Below are 16,927 nucleotides of genomic sequence, written 5' to 3' on the forward strand. Positions count from 1 at the left end.
ATATGTCCAATTTTCCTGAACAGATCTCTGGTCTTTCCTTTTCTGTTATCTTCCTCTATTTCTTTGCATTGTTCATTTAAGAAGGCCCTCTTGTCTCTCCTTGCTATTCTTTGGAAGTCTGAATTCAAGTTTCTGTAACTTTCCCTATCTCCCTTGCATTTTGCTTCCCTTCTCCTCTCTGCTATTTCTAAGGCCTCGTTGGACAGCCACTTTGCTTTCTTGCATTTCCTTTTCTTTGGGATGGTTTTCGTTGCTGCCTCCTGGACAATGTTACGAGCCTCTATCCAAAGTTCTTCAGGCACTCTGTCCACCAAATCTAGTTCCTTAAATCTGTTCTTTACTTCCACTGTGTATTCATAAGGGATTTGGTTTAGATTATACCTGAGTGGCCCAGTGGTTTTTCCTAATCTCTTCAGTCTAAGCTTGAATTTTGCTATGAGAAGCTGATGATCAGAGCCACAGTCAGCTCCAGGTCTTGTTTTTGCTGACTGTATAGAGCTTCTCCATCTTTGGCTGCAGAGAATATAATCAATCTGATTTCGATATGCCCATCTGGTGATTTCCATGTATAGAGTCGCCTCTTGTGTTGTTGGAAAAGAGTGTTTGTGATGACCAGCTTATTCTCTTGACAAAACTCTATTAGCCTTTGTCCTGCTTCGTTCTGAACTCCAAGGCCAAACTTCCCTGTTGTTCCTTTTATCTCTTGGCTCCCTACTTTAGCATTCCAGTCCCCTAGAATGAGAAGAACATCTTTCTTTGGTGTCAGTTCTAGAAGGTGTTGTAAATCTTCATAGAATTGTTCAATTTCAGTCTCCTCAGCAATGCTGGTTGGTGCATAAACTTGAATTATTGTGATGTTGAATGGTCTGCCTTGGATTCGTATTGACATCATTCTATCATTTTTGAGATTGTATCCCATTACAGCTTTTCCCACTCTTTTGTTGACTATGAGGGCTACTCCATTCCTTCTACGGGATTCTTGCCCACAATAGTAGATATGATAATCATCTGAGCTGAATTCGCCCATTCCTGTCCATTTTAGTTCACTGATGCCCAGGATGTCGATGTTTATTCTTGCCATCTCCTGTTTGACCACCTCCAGCTTCCCAATGTTCATAGATCTTACATTCCAGGTTCCTATGCAGTATTTTTCTTTGCAGCATTGGATTTTCCTTTCACTTCCAGGCACGTCCACAGCTGAGCGTCCTTTCGGCTTTGGCCCAACCACTTCATTAGCTCTGGAGCTACTTGTACTTGTCCTCCGCTCTTCCTCAGTAGCATGTTGGACGCCTTCCGACCTGAGGGGCCCATCTTCCAGCGTCATATCTTTTAGCCTTTTGTTTCTGATCATGGGGCGTTCTTGGCAAAGATACTGGAGTGGCTTGCCATTTCCTACTCCAGGTGGATTGCGTTTAGTCGGAACTCTCCACTATGTCCTGTCCGTCTTGGGTGTCCCTGCACGGCATAGCCCATAGTTTCTCTGAGTTACTCAAGCCCCTTCGCCACGACAAGGCAGCAATCCATGAAGAAGGTCCCAATGGTAGCTGAGAGTTTTCTTTCCGAACAGGAAGTTAGGCTTAGCTTAGTCCTGAAGTCTTCCAGTTGAGGCCTTTTCCCAGGTGACCCATGTACATGTGTCTGTAAGGTATGTGTTTGTCAGGTAGAACTCCCATAGTGGAAAATTACCGTACAGTGGTGCCTCGCAAGACAAATGCTTCACAGGACAAAAAACTCACAAGACAAATGGTTTTGGCAATGGGGATGATGACTCACAAGACAAATGTTCCTATGGCCATGCTTCGCAAGAAGAATGTTTTCCATTTTTTGTTCCTGCCTCATGTTTGCTGATTTTTAAATGTTTTTCTATGATGTCTAAAAAGTTAAAGTTTTTTGATTGAAATTTTTTAAATCATCTGCACAATATGTATGGCTTTAAAGAGCACTTAATACACCCTTTGTAAACAAAATTTGACTTTGTTCTGACTTTTTTTGCCCATAGGAACGCATTAATTAGATTTCAGTGCATTCCTATGGGAAAACAAGTTTTGCAAGACAAATTTTTCGCAAGACAACATTAACCGCGGAACGAATTAAATTCGTCTTGCGAGGCACCCCTGTATTTTTCTTTGTATAAGACAATACTTTTGTCTAAAACTGTTAGACTAAAAATTGAGGGACGTCTTATACACGGAAGTAAGTTGAGGAGAGAACAAATACAAGTGGAGGGGAAAGCAGGGATCAAAGTGATCCTGCAGGGCTTTGATCCCTGTTTTCTTCTCCACTTGCTAAGCCTTAGCAAAAGGAAAGCAGGGATCAAAGCACTGTAGGATGGCTTTGATCTCTGCTTTCCTCTCTGGTTACTAAGTCCCATGGGGCTTAGCAAAAGGAGGGGGGAAAGGATCAATGCAATCTCGTGGCTGTATAAAGGGAAAAGGGATCAAACTGATTGTGTAGTGGCATGATTCCTCCTTTTGCTAATGCCTCAGGGCTTAGCATGAAGGGAGAAAGCAGGGATCAAAGCAACCCTGCAGTGCTTTGATCCCTCCCCCCCTACACTTGCTAAGCGCCACTTAGATTTCTTAATTTTGGGTTAGAAAAGTGGGGGGCATCTTATACATGGTGGCATCTTATACACAGAAAAATACGGTATGTAATTAGTAGCTCAGGAAATCCAAAAATCCATCCCTATCAGAGTCACTAAGGAGGAAGTGAACACTTGATAGCTGCAAATGAAAAACTACAGAGAGAGCTGCCAGGGCAAAGGGTGCAATGGCTTGATTTCACCTGCAGTTTCACCCATTCTGCCCTGTAGGGAGTCTGTTTCCCCTTCCACTTCCTTGTGGAGATGTGTGTGTACCAAGCATGGATGAAACACATCCATGAGAATATTGCAGTTCCAGCATTTTCTCCATTTGAATTGCCTGCATGGGGGCCAGGAACCCATGGTGGGTGTTTGTTTCTAGCAGCTGCATTCTTGTGTGGGTCAGATTACAAAGAATCTAGACAGAGAGGTATGAGAAAAGTGTGTGTGTATGTTTTATCTTCTCTGTGCTGAGTGCTCCTCTAAAGTGCCTTGTTGTGTCATATGTTGTGAAAAGTATTGTTTCCTATACTGTGATATCACCAAAGTGTTACTTTGTGAATACAAACATTGTGAAGCACCATAGAAGTTTAACTCCATTTTGCATGTTTTATCATCTGAGAAAGTGCCTTCCTGGATGGGGTTAATGTACTGGTAGATGTATAATGTAATTGTTTGGTGGTTTGTACTGTACAGTGGTGCCTCAATTTATGACCATAATCTGTTCCAGAAGATGGACATAACTCGAAATGGTCGTAAGTCGAAGCACCATTTCCCATAAGAATGCACTGAAATGTGATTAATCCGTTCCCGCCAAAGGAAAAAAAAATCACACAAAAAATCACTGCAAGACTCATTGGAAACGTGATTAATCTCTTCTAGCCGAAGGGGGGGGGAAGAAAAGCAATCAAGCGTGCAACACCCATTGGAAATGCGCAGTAAACAAATGGAGCAGATCGGAAATGCACAGAGAACAAAGGGACCAGATTGGAAATGCAAAGAAAACAAAGGAAAACGCAAGGGAAGCATGCCCAAGACCTATTGGAAATGGGGGGAAACCCCCCAAAGCAACCAAATCCCCAAAACCCATTGGAAATGGGGGGAAAGCCTACAAACAAACACCCCAGGGCCCATCGGAAATGGGGGAAAACCCCCAAAAGCAACCAAACCTCCCAAGACCCGTCAGAAATGGGAGGGGGAACACCAAAAAACAAACAAACTCCCCACGACCCATCGGAAATGGGAAAGAACCAAACCCCCCAAGGCCCGCCGGAAATGGGTGTAACCCCCCTAGCAAACAAGTCCCCCATCACAGCACAGAAACATACCCCCCCAGCAATTCGAATTTCCCGCCTTTTTCCCCTGTCTTTTTCTGTTCGTAAGTGGAAGCTCCAGTCGCAAGTAGAAGCAAAATTTTGCCGCCAGAGCTGGTTGTAACTTGAAATGGTCATAAGTAGGGATATTCGTAACTCAAGGCACCACTGTATCATAATCTCATTCCCTTCAGGATGAAGCAGGGATCTTAATTGTAGGGGGAAATTACTTGGAATTGCTCTGATCCTTCCCTGATTTTGTGCCAGCAGAGTTCTGATCCAGATAAGTCACCTTCTGCTGTGTTTCCTTTCTCCACTCCTTTTTTGACTCTTCTGCCAGCTGATCTCAGATAGCACAACAGCTGTGCTGACACATCTTTGAAATCAATCGTCACAAGGGGCTTCTACCCATTCCAAACCCATTGTAACAGACATGTTTTGAGTTCGGTTTCCAATGTTAACTAAATTCAAGTTTTTAACAGGATATATCTCTAGGTTACTGTATTTTCCCATCTATAAGATGCTACTTTTTCCTAAAATCTTTACCCTAAAAATTAAGGGGTGTCTTTTACACAGAAGTAAGCTGAGATAGCTGAAGAGAGAACAAAACAGCACGTACCTTGCCTCTCTAAACAGTCTTGCTTCAGCCACGAGGCTTAGTTTCCTACTGTCAGGAGACTTAGCTTCCTCCAATCACGAGCCCTATGGAACTGATGTCAGCTGATCCTGAACAAACCAATTGTAATATACCTCCTTGGAGGTGGAGCCTGTAGGATCAGGATTCAACAGAGACAAAACGTCTCTGAATCCTCCGAGGCTGAATCCTCAAAGATGGGTTTTCTTAATTTCGGGGTTAGAAAATTGGGGGGGGCATCTTATAAATGGGGGCGTGTTATAAACAGAAAAATACAGTACTTTCCAAGTAAAAGTAACAGCAGGAATTCTGCCATTTAATTTAATGAGTGACAGCATCCCAGGAGATTGCCTATAAATAAATCTTGTATAGTTTGTCTGACGTTGGTAAGTTTTCTTTGAACCTTTTTTGTGACATGTAATGTTGGTGGTTTTAGTTGAAATTTTTTTAATATGACCATAGATTTTCCACAGTTTCTATTTTGTTGAAAAATTTGAAAAACTTCCCAACAAACTCACATTTTAGCAGGTGCTGAAATTACTTTGAGAATGTTGTGTTCATTTACAGTGGTGCCTCGCATAACGAGTGCACCGTTTAACGAAGAATCCACATACCGATGCGGATTTCCCCATCGCTAATGCAAGGGCATCCTTGGATTGCGACGGGGGAACAGCTGTTCGGCGGTTCCAAAATGGCCGCCGGGACACTAAAAATGGCCGCCGGGACACCCAAAATGGCCACCAGAACACTAAAAATGGTCGCCGGGACACCCATTTAACGATGTTTCCCCATAGCGAAGGTTAATCCGGAACAGATTAACTTCGCTATGCGGGGCACCACTGTATTTTTTAAAAAAGCACTGTGTTTTCTTTCAGTGAAAACACATTGAAGACGCCAGTTTGTGCAGCTGTCGCATGCATGCATGCAACACAGTCCTGTAACAGCACTGCTGTATTCCAGAGGTGGTTGCAGTTGGAGATGGGGAGATAGTTAAGCTTCCAAAGTGCATCTGACCCAAAGATTTCCCAGTTCAGAACAAGTTCTTTCTTTTTGAATTACATCAGTCTTGCATTATCATGTAGGTATACTGCTGTTTTAGTTACAACACTTTAAATGCTTATACTTTTCATTAGTCTCTGTATTATTATTATTATTATTATTATTATTATTATTATTATTATTATTATTATTATTATTATTATTATTATTTTTATTTTTATTTTTATTTTTATTTTTATTTTTATTTTTATTTTTATTTTTATTTTTATGGTGGTGGTGGTGGTGGTGGTGATGATGCATTTCTCCCAGGTGGACCTTCAGCTGGTTTTGATCTCCTCAACTCTTCACCTTGCAGGTGACAAGAGTGGAGGACGAGCAACATGTGGAGTGGCATAAGTTGCTAACTTTCCACTGTAACTCAAAAGCTTCCATACTCCCATGCCAACATTAGGTAGGAAAATACCTCATTAAAAAAAGGGACAATATTGGCGAACTGCCAGAAACCAGTGGTATCTCCTCTTCTAGTAAGTCTCGACGTCCCCATAAGAACATATTAACCAACCTTTGAGTAATGATTTTTGACACTACTTCTCCATGAAGAATAGAAACTTCATTGCATGGATAAGAAGCATGACAGTATTATTCAAAAAGGACCCCTCTGGCGAAAACCTTGCCACCCACATCCCTATATCTGAGGGAGAGGAAAGAGGCGAGATGAATCCCTATTCCCTACATATAAAAATAAAATGAGCTTTTAAACCAGGGATATGCAAGCTCAGTGTGTTGGGGCCAAATTTGTTCTCTCAGGGAAGATGAAAAAGCTAATCCTATAGTTCAAATAACAAAAATGAAACAGCCTAATGGATAATTAAGGAAACAATTGTTCAGAATGGATGAGAAGCAAAAGAAAATATGACAAAAATAGGGTCAAACTCCTGAAGCCACTAAGCTTAAGTCATTTTGTAAAAAAATGTGTAATTGATTCCACTTGATTATTCCACTGTAACTATTCAGCAGTATTGTATGTACCCATGGTTTAGTATAGGAAATGTTAAAAATTGGAGTCTATATCTACATTCACATACTTTGGAAATGTAAACCTGTGTATAGTGTTTAGGCATTATGTTCCTATAATAGGCAGAAAAAGTATTCTCGTGTATTTTAAATAATATGTACAATGTGTGCACACACTGGGAGCCACTGTTGTCTCCAGTTCACAGTGCAGACATGCAGTCAGATAACTCACCTGTCACATAATGGAGAGTTTGATGTGTGTTTTACACACACACACAAAAAGAGAGAGAGAGAGAGAGAGAGAGAGAGAGAGAGAACTCAGGATATCTGTGTTCAAATCTCCACTTAAGTCATGGAAACTTAGGAGGTGGCATTAATAAAACCACTCCTTAGATACCTCATATATCTTGAAAACCTTGGGACATTGTACATATTACAGTGGTGCCTCGCAAGACGAGTGCTTCGTTTTACGACGAAATCGCATAACAAAGTTTTTGCGATTGCAAAAGCGATCACAAAATGATGTTTCCTATGGGTTTTTTTCACTTTGCGATGATCGGTTCCCTGCTTTGCTAGCCGATTATTGCAAAACGACGATTTTCGCACAGCTGATTGGCGATTTCAAAATGGCCGCCGGGTAAAAAAATGGCCGCCCGCTGTTTTCTGGGACGGATTCCTCACTGCACGGGCAGGGAAAATGGCCGCGCTATGGAGGATCTTCGCTGGACGGTGAGTTTCAAGCCCATAGGAATGCATTAATCAGGTTTTAATGCGTTTCTGTGGGCTTTTTAAAATCGCTTTACGATGTTTTCGTTCTACAGTGATTTCGCTGAAACAAATTAACATCGTAATGCAAGGCACCACTGTATTTAAACCTTGTAAATCAGATGTAACATGATGGCACATCACACTCATTATAAGTAGGCAAATACCAAATTATTATTACATTAACACTGGTGTATTTTGGATGTGTGTATAATATTGACTTCATCAGAGCATCAGACTTTACTGCTTCTGGTTCTGTGAAATTACGATGAGAAAAATATGCAGCTTCCATTCCATTCAATAGTTTCAATGTTTTTAAAAGGCTCATTGTTAATGTACTAATTAATACTTGTTTTAATAATTTTACTGTTTTTGTTTAAAAATATGAAGAATTTGTGATCTGCTCAGATGTCGCCTAGAAAGAACTGTACTGTTAATGTAATAGCTATACAAAAAAATGGAAGTTGGAGGGGAAAGCACAGTCAAATGAGTGTTAATTTTTTTACAACTTGAGGACAGAGTGGATGTAGGCTGACTGACAAGCATTTAAGTGGTTTTGGGATGTTGAATTCTTCAGCCTGTTTACAATAGAGCTTTGTATATAAAGTGGCTTATTAAAGCAGAAATCTGAATGGAAAGTCATCCTCTGTATCCTTTTGTTTTGAAGACGGCAGTTAGATCACAGAGCACAATATCAGCTCAAGCTGTGATATACAATCAAGAAAATGAATGAAAGGGAGCTGGAACTGCCAGGCTCTGGGATGAAACACAATGCATAATCCTATCTGGTCTTTAAAGTGGATTTTTTTTTTAGATTGTCAGTCTGATAGCATGGTTCTGTCCTCATGTTATGCCTGTGGAATATCAACACTATATGAGTGGGGCATTGCCAATGTAAGAGGTAAAAGTGGACAGAGTTGAACACCTGGTATAAAGAAGTACTGTACAACATTTGCTACCTAAAGCTTGCCATTTCTGCCCATCCCTGCTGACGGAAAGACACATTATGTCTGAAGGTCACAGAAGTAAAATAAAGCAAATTCCAATAAGAGGATCTCAGATGCTCGCCCTTATCGAGGTGTGACTGCATATCTGGTTGTTGGCACTTCAAATGGCAACCTTCTTTTTGTAGTCATGCCATTTAATTTTATTTTTGGTTTATACATAATGAAAATCAGAAATCCATAACAGTACCTACAGTTTTCCAGTGGTAAGAGTAAATAAAATAGTCATTTTGCATGTGAAAAAATCATTTGGCTAAAGGATTCACAAATAAAATCAAAACTGTAACTTGTTTATCTTCATTGCATAGCTAACATGGCAGTCAGTTATAGTAGTAGAATGGATAAGTCAGTGCTTACAGAGATAGGTGAGACTGTACCACTTTGTCCCTGTGTCTAGTGAAGAAGGGAAAATTATTGTGAGGGAAATTTGTGCAAACCAACAACCAGATCTTATAAGGAACAAAGAAAAAACAGATGAAATAAAGTATTCTATTATAGGATTTCAAACTCAAATATCTCAGTTTCATTCCCCAAGGGTATAATAAGACGGCACTCAATGTGGGTGAACTAGGTTGTTGCTGATTAGGGGCCATGACATCCTACATCATTATACCTAGCCAGTATTATCCTCTGCTGGTTGTCAGTGGTGGGAATGATAATCCAGCACATTTGTAAGGGCACTAGATGAAGTAAGGCTGTTGTAATCTGTGCTTTCTTATAAGAAATGAACGGCTGTCCTATCCTTACTGTTTTGTAGCACTGATGTTCAGAAGCATTTTGCAGGCCTATTTGTTTCAATTCTCAATAATTTTTTGTCCGGTACCCCACTGCATAAGTAGAACAGATAGTGGACATTTTTCTTCTTCCCAGAAATAGCAATCATGCTGACCTAACTCAGAAAATTTATAGGCTAGCATACACTGAAATCTCAGCAAATACCATATTTTTCGCTCCATAAGACGCACCTTTCCATAAGACGCACCAAATTGTTAGGAGAAGAAAACAGGAAAAAAATTATCTGCTTTCTTCTCCTAAAATTTGGTGAGCCTTATGGAGAGGTCCATCTTATGGAACACATCCTAGGGTCCTAGGGTGTGTTCCAGGACCCTTTGGAGCCTCCCCCTGCCTCCCTCGGGGGCCAGAGGGGGTGAAATCGCCACCTTCTGGGGCTCTTCTGAAGTTTCCCAAGCCTCAGAAGAGCCCCCAAAGGTGGTGATTTCTTCCCCTCTGGCCCCCAGGGGAGGCAGGGTCAGTCTCCAAAGAGTCCTAGGGTGTGTTCCAGGACCCTTTGGAGACTCACCCTGCCTCCCTCGGGGGCCAGAGGGGGCAAAATCGCCACCTTCTGGGGCTCTTCTGAGGCTTCCCAAGCCTCAAAAGAGCCCCAGAAGGTGGTGATTTTGCCCCTTCTGGCCCCCGGGGGAGGCAGGGGGAGTCTCCAAAGGGTCCTAGAACACACCCTAGGATCCTTTGGAGACTCACCCTGCCTCCCCCGGGCGACAGAGGGGGCAAAATAGGCAGCTTCCAGTACCTTTTCTGAGCCTTTCCAGGCTCAGAAAAGGTCCTAGAAGCTCCCAATTTTGCCCCTGCTGTCCCCGTGGGGGGTGGGGGGAGCCTGGCGAGGGTCCTGGGAGGCTCCCTTGGACCCTTGCCACCCTCCCCCCATCCCCCACGGAGCCGGGGGGGTAAAATCGCCAGCTTCTGAGAGTGTTTGGAGGCTTATCAAGCTTCCAAACACTCCCAGAACCTGGCGATTTCGCCAGGGCTGGCCCCGTGGGGGGGTGGGGGGAGGGTGGCAAGGGTCATGGGAGGCTCCCTTGGACCCTTGCCACGCTCCCCCCCATGGGGCCAGGGGGGGTAAAATCACCAGCTTCTGGGAGTGTTTTGAGGCTTGGGAAGCCTCAAAACACTCCCAGAACCTGGCGATTTTGCCAGTGCTGGCCCGTGCGTGGGTGGGAGGAGCGTCGCAAGGATCTGAGTGAGCTTCCAGGACCCTTGCGACGTTTCCCCCACCTGGAAGCTGGTGATTTCGCCGGTGCTGGCCCCGTGGGGGGGGGGGAGCCTCGCAAGGGTCCTGGAAGGCTCACCCGGACCCTTGCGACGCTCCCCCCCACGAGGCCAGCAGCGACGAAATTGCTGCATTCACACCATTAGACGCACTGACTTCCCCACCCACATTTTGGAGGGGAAAAAGTGTGTCTCATAGTGCAAAAAATACGGTAATTATAATTGGTTTATACATCTACATCTGATTTTCTGCAAATATGATCTCTGCTAAATAGTTTGGTAGTAATTATTTGAAGGTACTAGCTTTTTTTAAAATTATACACTTAAGAATGTAATGGTGTAATACTTTTTCCTAAGGAAGCATTAATATGGATACTTAAAGCATTCTTCAAAACATTTTCTAGAATTTATGAGTTTTGTATTTGCCAATAAAATTTTTGTCTTGGTTTAAAATCCACATTTTGCTTCCAACCCTGTCACTAGAAGCAAGACACCCCTTTCAGTTGTTTACAACAGTGGAATATTTTATAACTGGTGTTTCTTGGATTTTAATTTGTGTTGAGACTGTCTTTGAAAATTTGCAGTAATATGTGGTGATGAACCACAGTTTGCAGTAACATTATTGCCCAAACTTTTCTGTAATGCCTTTTTGTAAACTATGTTTTAAAAAGTAATTCTTATGTGAGTGAAAAAAAAGTCTTAAAACACGTGTCTATGATAGAATTTCTCAGCTGTTAACTGTATATAAGAATTGAGCTATAGAAGAATATTACATACAACTGAACCAATGTTGAACAGCCGCAATAAAATGACACAGAATAAAAATGAAGCTGAATCCAGATTGCTAGGCACAGTAATACTATGTACTATTGGTCATTATGGGACTTGTAAGAATGATGAGAAATGTTATTAATAATAAATAATCTAGTTGAATAATTATGTTTAAAAAGAGGTCCTTTTTTGGAAGTTGCTTAAAGCATTATGAGTTGTGTAGCCCTATTGATTGGTTCTGTGTAGGCGAAACCTGACCTTTACCAGATGTTTGAAAGCCTGCCAGTGCTCAGTGTGATCAGTAGACTAAACCATTCTTCCTTACCTCATGTTGGCAGAAAACCTACATTGTATCAGTACCTTTGTATAGCAGTTTTACATTTTTTTTTAAAAAAAATCATACATATAAAAAGTATGTCTGGGTAGTAAATGAAAACACTACAAAGTAAAAAACATTGATAAAAGCCTTCACAGTTGCTGTGTTGATACAGTTATGTTACATGAACCTTTTGGTGGAAGTTATGAAATAAGTACACTTTACAAAAACAAAAACAAAAAATCCACCCCACCCATATGAAAGAATAAGATTTGGATTTGTTACTTCTTTTGGCAATTACAGTATGCTGTTTCACTTTTTCTTACTTTTTTGAGACTATTGTTTGTGTGAGAAAGAAGAAGAGTGAGTAAGCAAAGGAAATGGGAAGAGAAATGCTTGTTCGTAAAATAAAAAGGCTGATTAAATTTGAAACTTAACCCATCTGGAACTATTGGCTGTAAAGTGAATGTTGTATGACACTCTATGAAGGCAGCTTTTAAAGCAGTATTTTAAGGGGAAGATGCAGCTGCATAGCTGTGAGAGTTAAAGGAAACAGAGCTTCTATTATTCATTTCAAACTCTATCAATTAGGCTTCAGGAAAATGTGAGTTATCTAATTAATGCTTAGATAAGGCCACCAGCTTCCAGACTGGATCTTTTCCTGTAGGTGCTAAGATACTTCAGAGCTTTAGAAGTACTTCTGGTCTACGATATTTAAGAAGTTTTTAAAATTAACAGTAAGAAGGCATTACAGATGTATTTCAGTCTGAGATGTACGCTGTGTTTTAAAGTATTTTTGTTTCTTTTTGTTCTACTCCAGAAACTATGAACTCCTGATGTAAATTGCAGAGGGTTCAAAAGGAGAAATGGAGGGGAAAATATATTATAATGCTTGACCACTGGTCTTGGCTATCTTCATTAACAAAAAATCGTGTGGCAAAATGCTACTTTCTGCTCCTAATCATTACTTCCTGAAATTAAATTTCAAAGGACAATCCATTTGGCTGGCCTTATTCCATCTACATTCTTCTGACCATGCACCCGGATTTGAGCATCTTCCTGCTTGAACAAGCCGGGGCATTTGTCTTTCAGTATTCGATGTGCCAAGACTGTACTTGATTAATCTGTCACTTGAAATTTGAATTTAGCTGACTGTTTCTTGTAAGCCTACATGGATTAATGCTTCAACTATTATCAGGATGTTCATACTATCGGTAATAAATGGCCATTGTTTAATAATGTGTTTGCCATTGCTAGCATATTCTGCATATAATTTCCATCAACATACACACACAACAAAGCATGTGTATTATATGTTTCTTCATCGTGGCCTCTGTGAATGCACACAATGGGGTTTTGACAGCGCCTGCGCTGGTCCTCTCGGAATTTTCTAGAGCTTTAGAACAAGTAACAAAGTTTAGAGTTATCCTTATAACGCATGATCCACCCGCCTCAGCCCTCAGTTCCATTTTACCGCCTTTGGCTTTGGAACCTCTCAATCTTAGAGCTCTCTTTTTGGACAATATATTGTTGATTACACAGATTTTGACACAGACTTCCCTTGATTATTCTAACTCTCTGTTGCCCCAGATCACGGACTGCCTGACTACTCTTTGTTCTAGCGTTTTAATAAGGTTTTTTTGATTGCTTCGCGTTTCCCACCTTTTCCCGCTTCCCGTTGCAGCTTCTCCTTCGTGTTGTTTCCTGCTTAATTCTACAGATTATTAACAATTCCGGACTTTCAATGATTTATCTCAGTATCTCTATGGGAGTGGTGCTATCAACATCAGATTTTTCCAGTGGCCCTCCATGTCTCATCAATGGACAATGAGCTAGCAGACAAGCTAAGCCACTTCAGAGGACAGACCCACGAGTGGGAGTTGGACAACGGGATTTTCCTCTTACTATGCAACCGTTTGGGATCCCCTGTAATAGACATGTTTGCGAATCAGAACAACAGGAAGTGTACCAGGTATGCCTCTCATGTGGGAAGGGGCAAGGACTTACTCAGGGATGCCTTCATGATCGCTTGGGAGTCCGGCCTCCTGTACCTTTTTCCACCAATCCCGCTCATCCAGAAAACCCTGGCCAGAGCCCGTCAAATGAAATCAGATGCAATCTTCATTGCACCGTTGTGGCCTCATCAGCCTTGGTTTTCCACCCTCAGGATGATGGCAGTCGATGTACTCCAGTTGCCACACCTCTCACATCTTCTCACTCAGGATGCGGGCAACATCTTCCACCCAGATCTCGAGTCACTGCATCTGACAGCTTGGAGGATCACCCATTGATCAAGGAGGTCCTAGACAAAGTCAGGAAGCCATCTACCAACGTCCTTTACAAATACAAGTGGAGAAATTTTCTAAAATTTGCCCAATCAAGACATCAAGTTCCTCCTATCTCTCTATCTACCTTACTTCCATATTTGCTCTATTTGTTTGACTCTGGTTTGGGATTATCCACCCTCAAAGTATATATCTTGGCTATTGTTTCCTTTCAACCTCATGATTCAGACTCTGCATGTCTTTTCTCCCACCCTACTCTCAAATCTTTTCTGAAAGGTCTATTAAACATCAAACCTCCTGTACCTCAGTGGTCTCTTCAGGTTGTTTTGCATGCGCTTACGCGCCACCCGTTTGAACCGATGGCCTTCTGTGACATTCGTTTGCTATCATTCAGAATTCTGGTTGCCATTACATCTGCAAGGAGAGCGAATGAATTGGCTGCCCTCCGATCTGATCCTCCTTATCTGCAATTTTTCAAGGACAAGGTTACCTTATATCCGGACATCTCCTTCTTGCCTAAAGTTGTCTCTGATTTTCACCTTAATCAACCCCTTATATTACCCACTCTGTTTCCCGACTCTTCATCAGATGTTGAACGTATGCTTCACTCCTTGGACGTTAGGAGAGCTTTGGTGTATTATATATCACGCACTAAGGACATTCGTACGGTGCCAAGGCTGTTTCTGTGGTTCCATGAACAATATAGAGATTCTCCTGCTTCCTCTTCAACTCTCTCCAGTTGGCTTGTCTCAACCATTTCCCTGGCCTATGAACTTCAAGGCAAAACTCCTCCTGAAGGTCTCAAAGCACACTCCACCAGAGCTATTGCAACATCTATGGCCCTGCTCCGTGGTGTCGATGTGCCAGACATGTGTAGAGCAGCCACTTGGTCTAATGTGTCAATGTTCACAATATACTAAAGAGTGGCCCTTCGGGCCAAGAAAGAGACAAGTTTCAGGAGAGCAGCGCTGACAGTGATGGCCCTCCTTCCGGTAAGTGAGCTTGCTAGTCACCTTATTGTGTGCATTCATAGAGGCCACGATGAAGAAAGACAGGTTACTTACTTGTAACCATGGTTCTTCAAGTGGACCTCTGTGAATTCACACATCCCGCCCAGCCTCCCCAGTATCCGTCACTGACTATGTCTATGCTGAGCTCAGGCTCTTGTGGCGGATAAATGGAACTGAGGGCTGAGGCGAGTGGAGCATGCGCGATAGGGGCAACTCTAAACTTTGTTACTTCTGTTCAAAAGCTCTAGCAGATTCCGAGAGGATCAGCGCAGGCGCTGTCAAAAACCTATTGTGTGAATTCACAGAAGTCCACTTGAAGAACCATGGTTACAGGTAAGTAACCTGTCTATTTCTGAGATTTTAGACAATGCTTTGTGTGTCTGATAGAGATGGGCATGGACCTCTGGTTCTGCAGTTAGGAGTGGTTTGTTTCCCAGCCAAACAGCTGATTCAGAGTTCGGCACTCCACCCTGTCCAGCGGCATCGAACTGCAGACCAGCTGTTTGGACAGGAAATGAACTGGATCAGACGAGCAGTTCGTGCCCATTTCTAATGTCTGATGATGTGAACTGTAGCCCACAAAACTTCTGTAATAAATTTGTTGCAATAAATCTGTTACTCTTTGAAGTGACATGGGACTTTTTTGTTGTTTTGCTGCAGGAGTCTAACATGGAAATATTTAAATTTTAGGGCAGTAATAATCTTTGGATTAGCGTTTATAAACCACTTTTCTTATTCTTCCATGGACTTTAAAAAGTAGAATTTTTTTTCTCTCTCTACCCCCAGTATCAATGATTTCGGTATTTTCCGCCATCCTGGGAATTTGAATACTCCTCTGAACCTGTACCACTTGTCTTGCAAGTGACACAAAGCTGTTGTTCTCCCTTCTGAACTACATTCCTATGTTACATTGTCCACCTTGGGATATTGCTGCCTCCTGATACAGCTTTTGACCATTTTCCACATCTCTTTATATTAGGTGATTTATTATAAAAACTAGAAAGAAAAGGAAAAAAAGTTTAGGTTGTCATTTTTATCTGCCTCCCTAAATGGAGACAAGAACAACCAATGCTTTTGGCATCACAGGAGGAAAACTAAGCCACAACAGTAATCCAGGTGGTGTTCTGATATTGGTGAGACTGCTTTTTGAAACTACTTGACCGTAATTTAATCATTGAACTTCTGGCAGTATTGGGATCATGTTGTTTACGTAGCTGAATCCAAAATATGATGGCCTTCTTGGTGATGGTGCCTAGATCCAGAATTCCTCCTAAGAGAGTCATTTAAGACCAAATCTCTCCTAGTATTAAATGTCAGTTAAAGACCGTGGGAAGTGATGATGGAGGGGAAAACTGAGACTTGGCTATCTGTCTAGTATTCAATTTGGTTTTTATAGTCTTAAATAGAAAGAACAGTTTGCATTAAGAAAGCATTTACTGTATTGGATTTTATTACACTATATTTAATTAACTTCATCAATTTTTTATTGCTTCAGTTGTAACACAGGAGACAATCAGTACTAAAATGTTATATTCTCTCAATCTAGATTAAATACTAAAGAAATGAAACATGCTACTTGTTCTACAACTCTAATATTTCTCCATCAAATTTTATTTTCCAGGTATATGTGGAATTTGATGACCTTGAATGGGAAAAACGAGAATGGGTTAAAGTTTATGAAGATTTTGCAGCCTTCTTGGTGGAGTACCAGCTGGTCTGGGCAAAGAGGAAGGATCCTAGCCAGACTCAGGGATCAAAGATAAAGCATATTCAGTGGCCTGCATTGGTAAGATACATAACTCCTTTCTAAGAATGTCACAGAAAAAATCTCGAAAGAACAGTGTGATTTTACTGCTTACCTTTTATAAATTAGCATGTTCCTAATCTCTTTTCTTCACAGACTTCTGGCAGTACAGGAGGTCTAACTGGAGGCAGCGTCATTTTTGTAATGTTGCTTCAGTTGTTGAAAGAGGAGTATAGCCTGCTTCCTTTATCTTCCATGTGAAATTAGTATTGGGCTTTGGTGATAGGTGTCAGTGCAGTTCAAGAGTTATTTGGAATGTGAGTTGGTGTCTCACAGAGGTTAAAGCAGGCCAGACACCCAGTGCATTAAAGCTCTGTGTCGTATTTTATCTCTCAATTGCTTTATTTCCTATGGTAAGTTGTTATAAACAACAATGGTCAAATACTTACTTTTGTTCAAATGACTTGGCTCTGGGTAACCCCTGATG

At 41.5% G+C, this 16,927-nt stretch overlaps 1 protein-coding gene across 5 annotated transcripts in view; it reads left to right on the forward strand.

Moving 5' to 3' along the window:
- The window catches only part of JMJD1C (jumonji domain containing 1C), a 249,203-nt gene that overhangs the window by 65,448 nt on the left and 166,828 nt on the right, over positions 1 to 16,927 (forward strand). For 4 of the 5 annotated variants that reach the window (XM_020793184.3, XM_078390904.1, XM_020793183.3 and 1 more), the window contains exon 2: positions 16,318 to 16,482. The exons of the other annotated variant lie outside the window; for it this stretch is intronic. Coding sequence is in view for 1 of the 4 variants with exons in the window: in XM_020793183.3 (XP_020648842.2) it covers positions 16,318 to 16,482 (165 nt within the window). In the remaining 3 variants the exon portion in view is untranslated. The remainder of the gene's footprint in view (positions 1 to 16,317; positions 16,483 to 16,927) is intronic. 5 annotated transcript variants of the gene reach the window in all.

Source organism: Pogona vitticeps, chromosome 3 (assembly GCF_051106095.1).
Source record: "Pogona vitticeps strain Pit_001003342236 chromosome 3, PviZW2.1, whole genome shotgun sequence".
Taxonomy (NCBI): domain Eukaryota; kingdom Metazoa; phylum Chordata; class Lepidosauria; order Squamata; family Agamidae; genus Pogona; species Pogona vitticeps.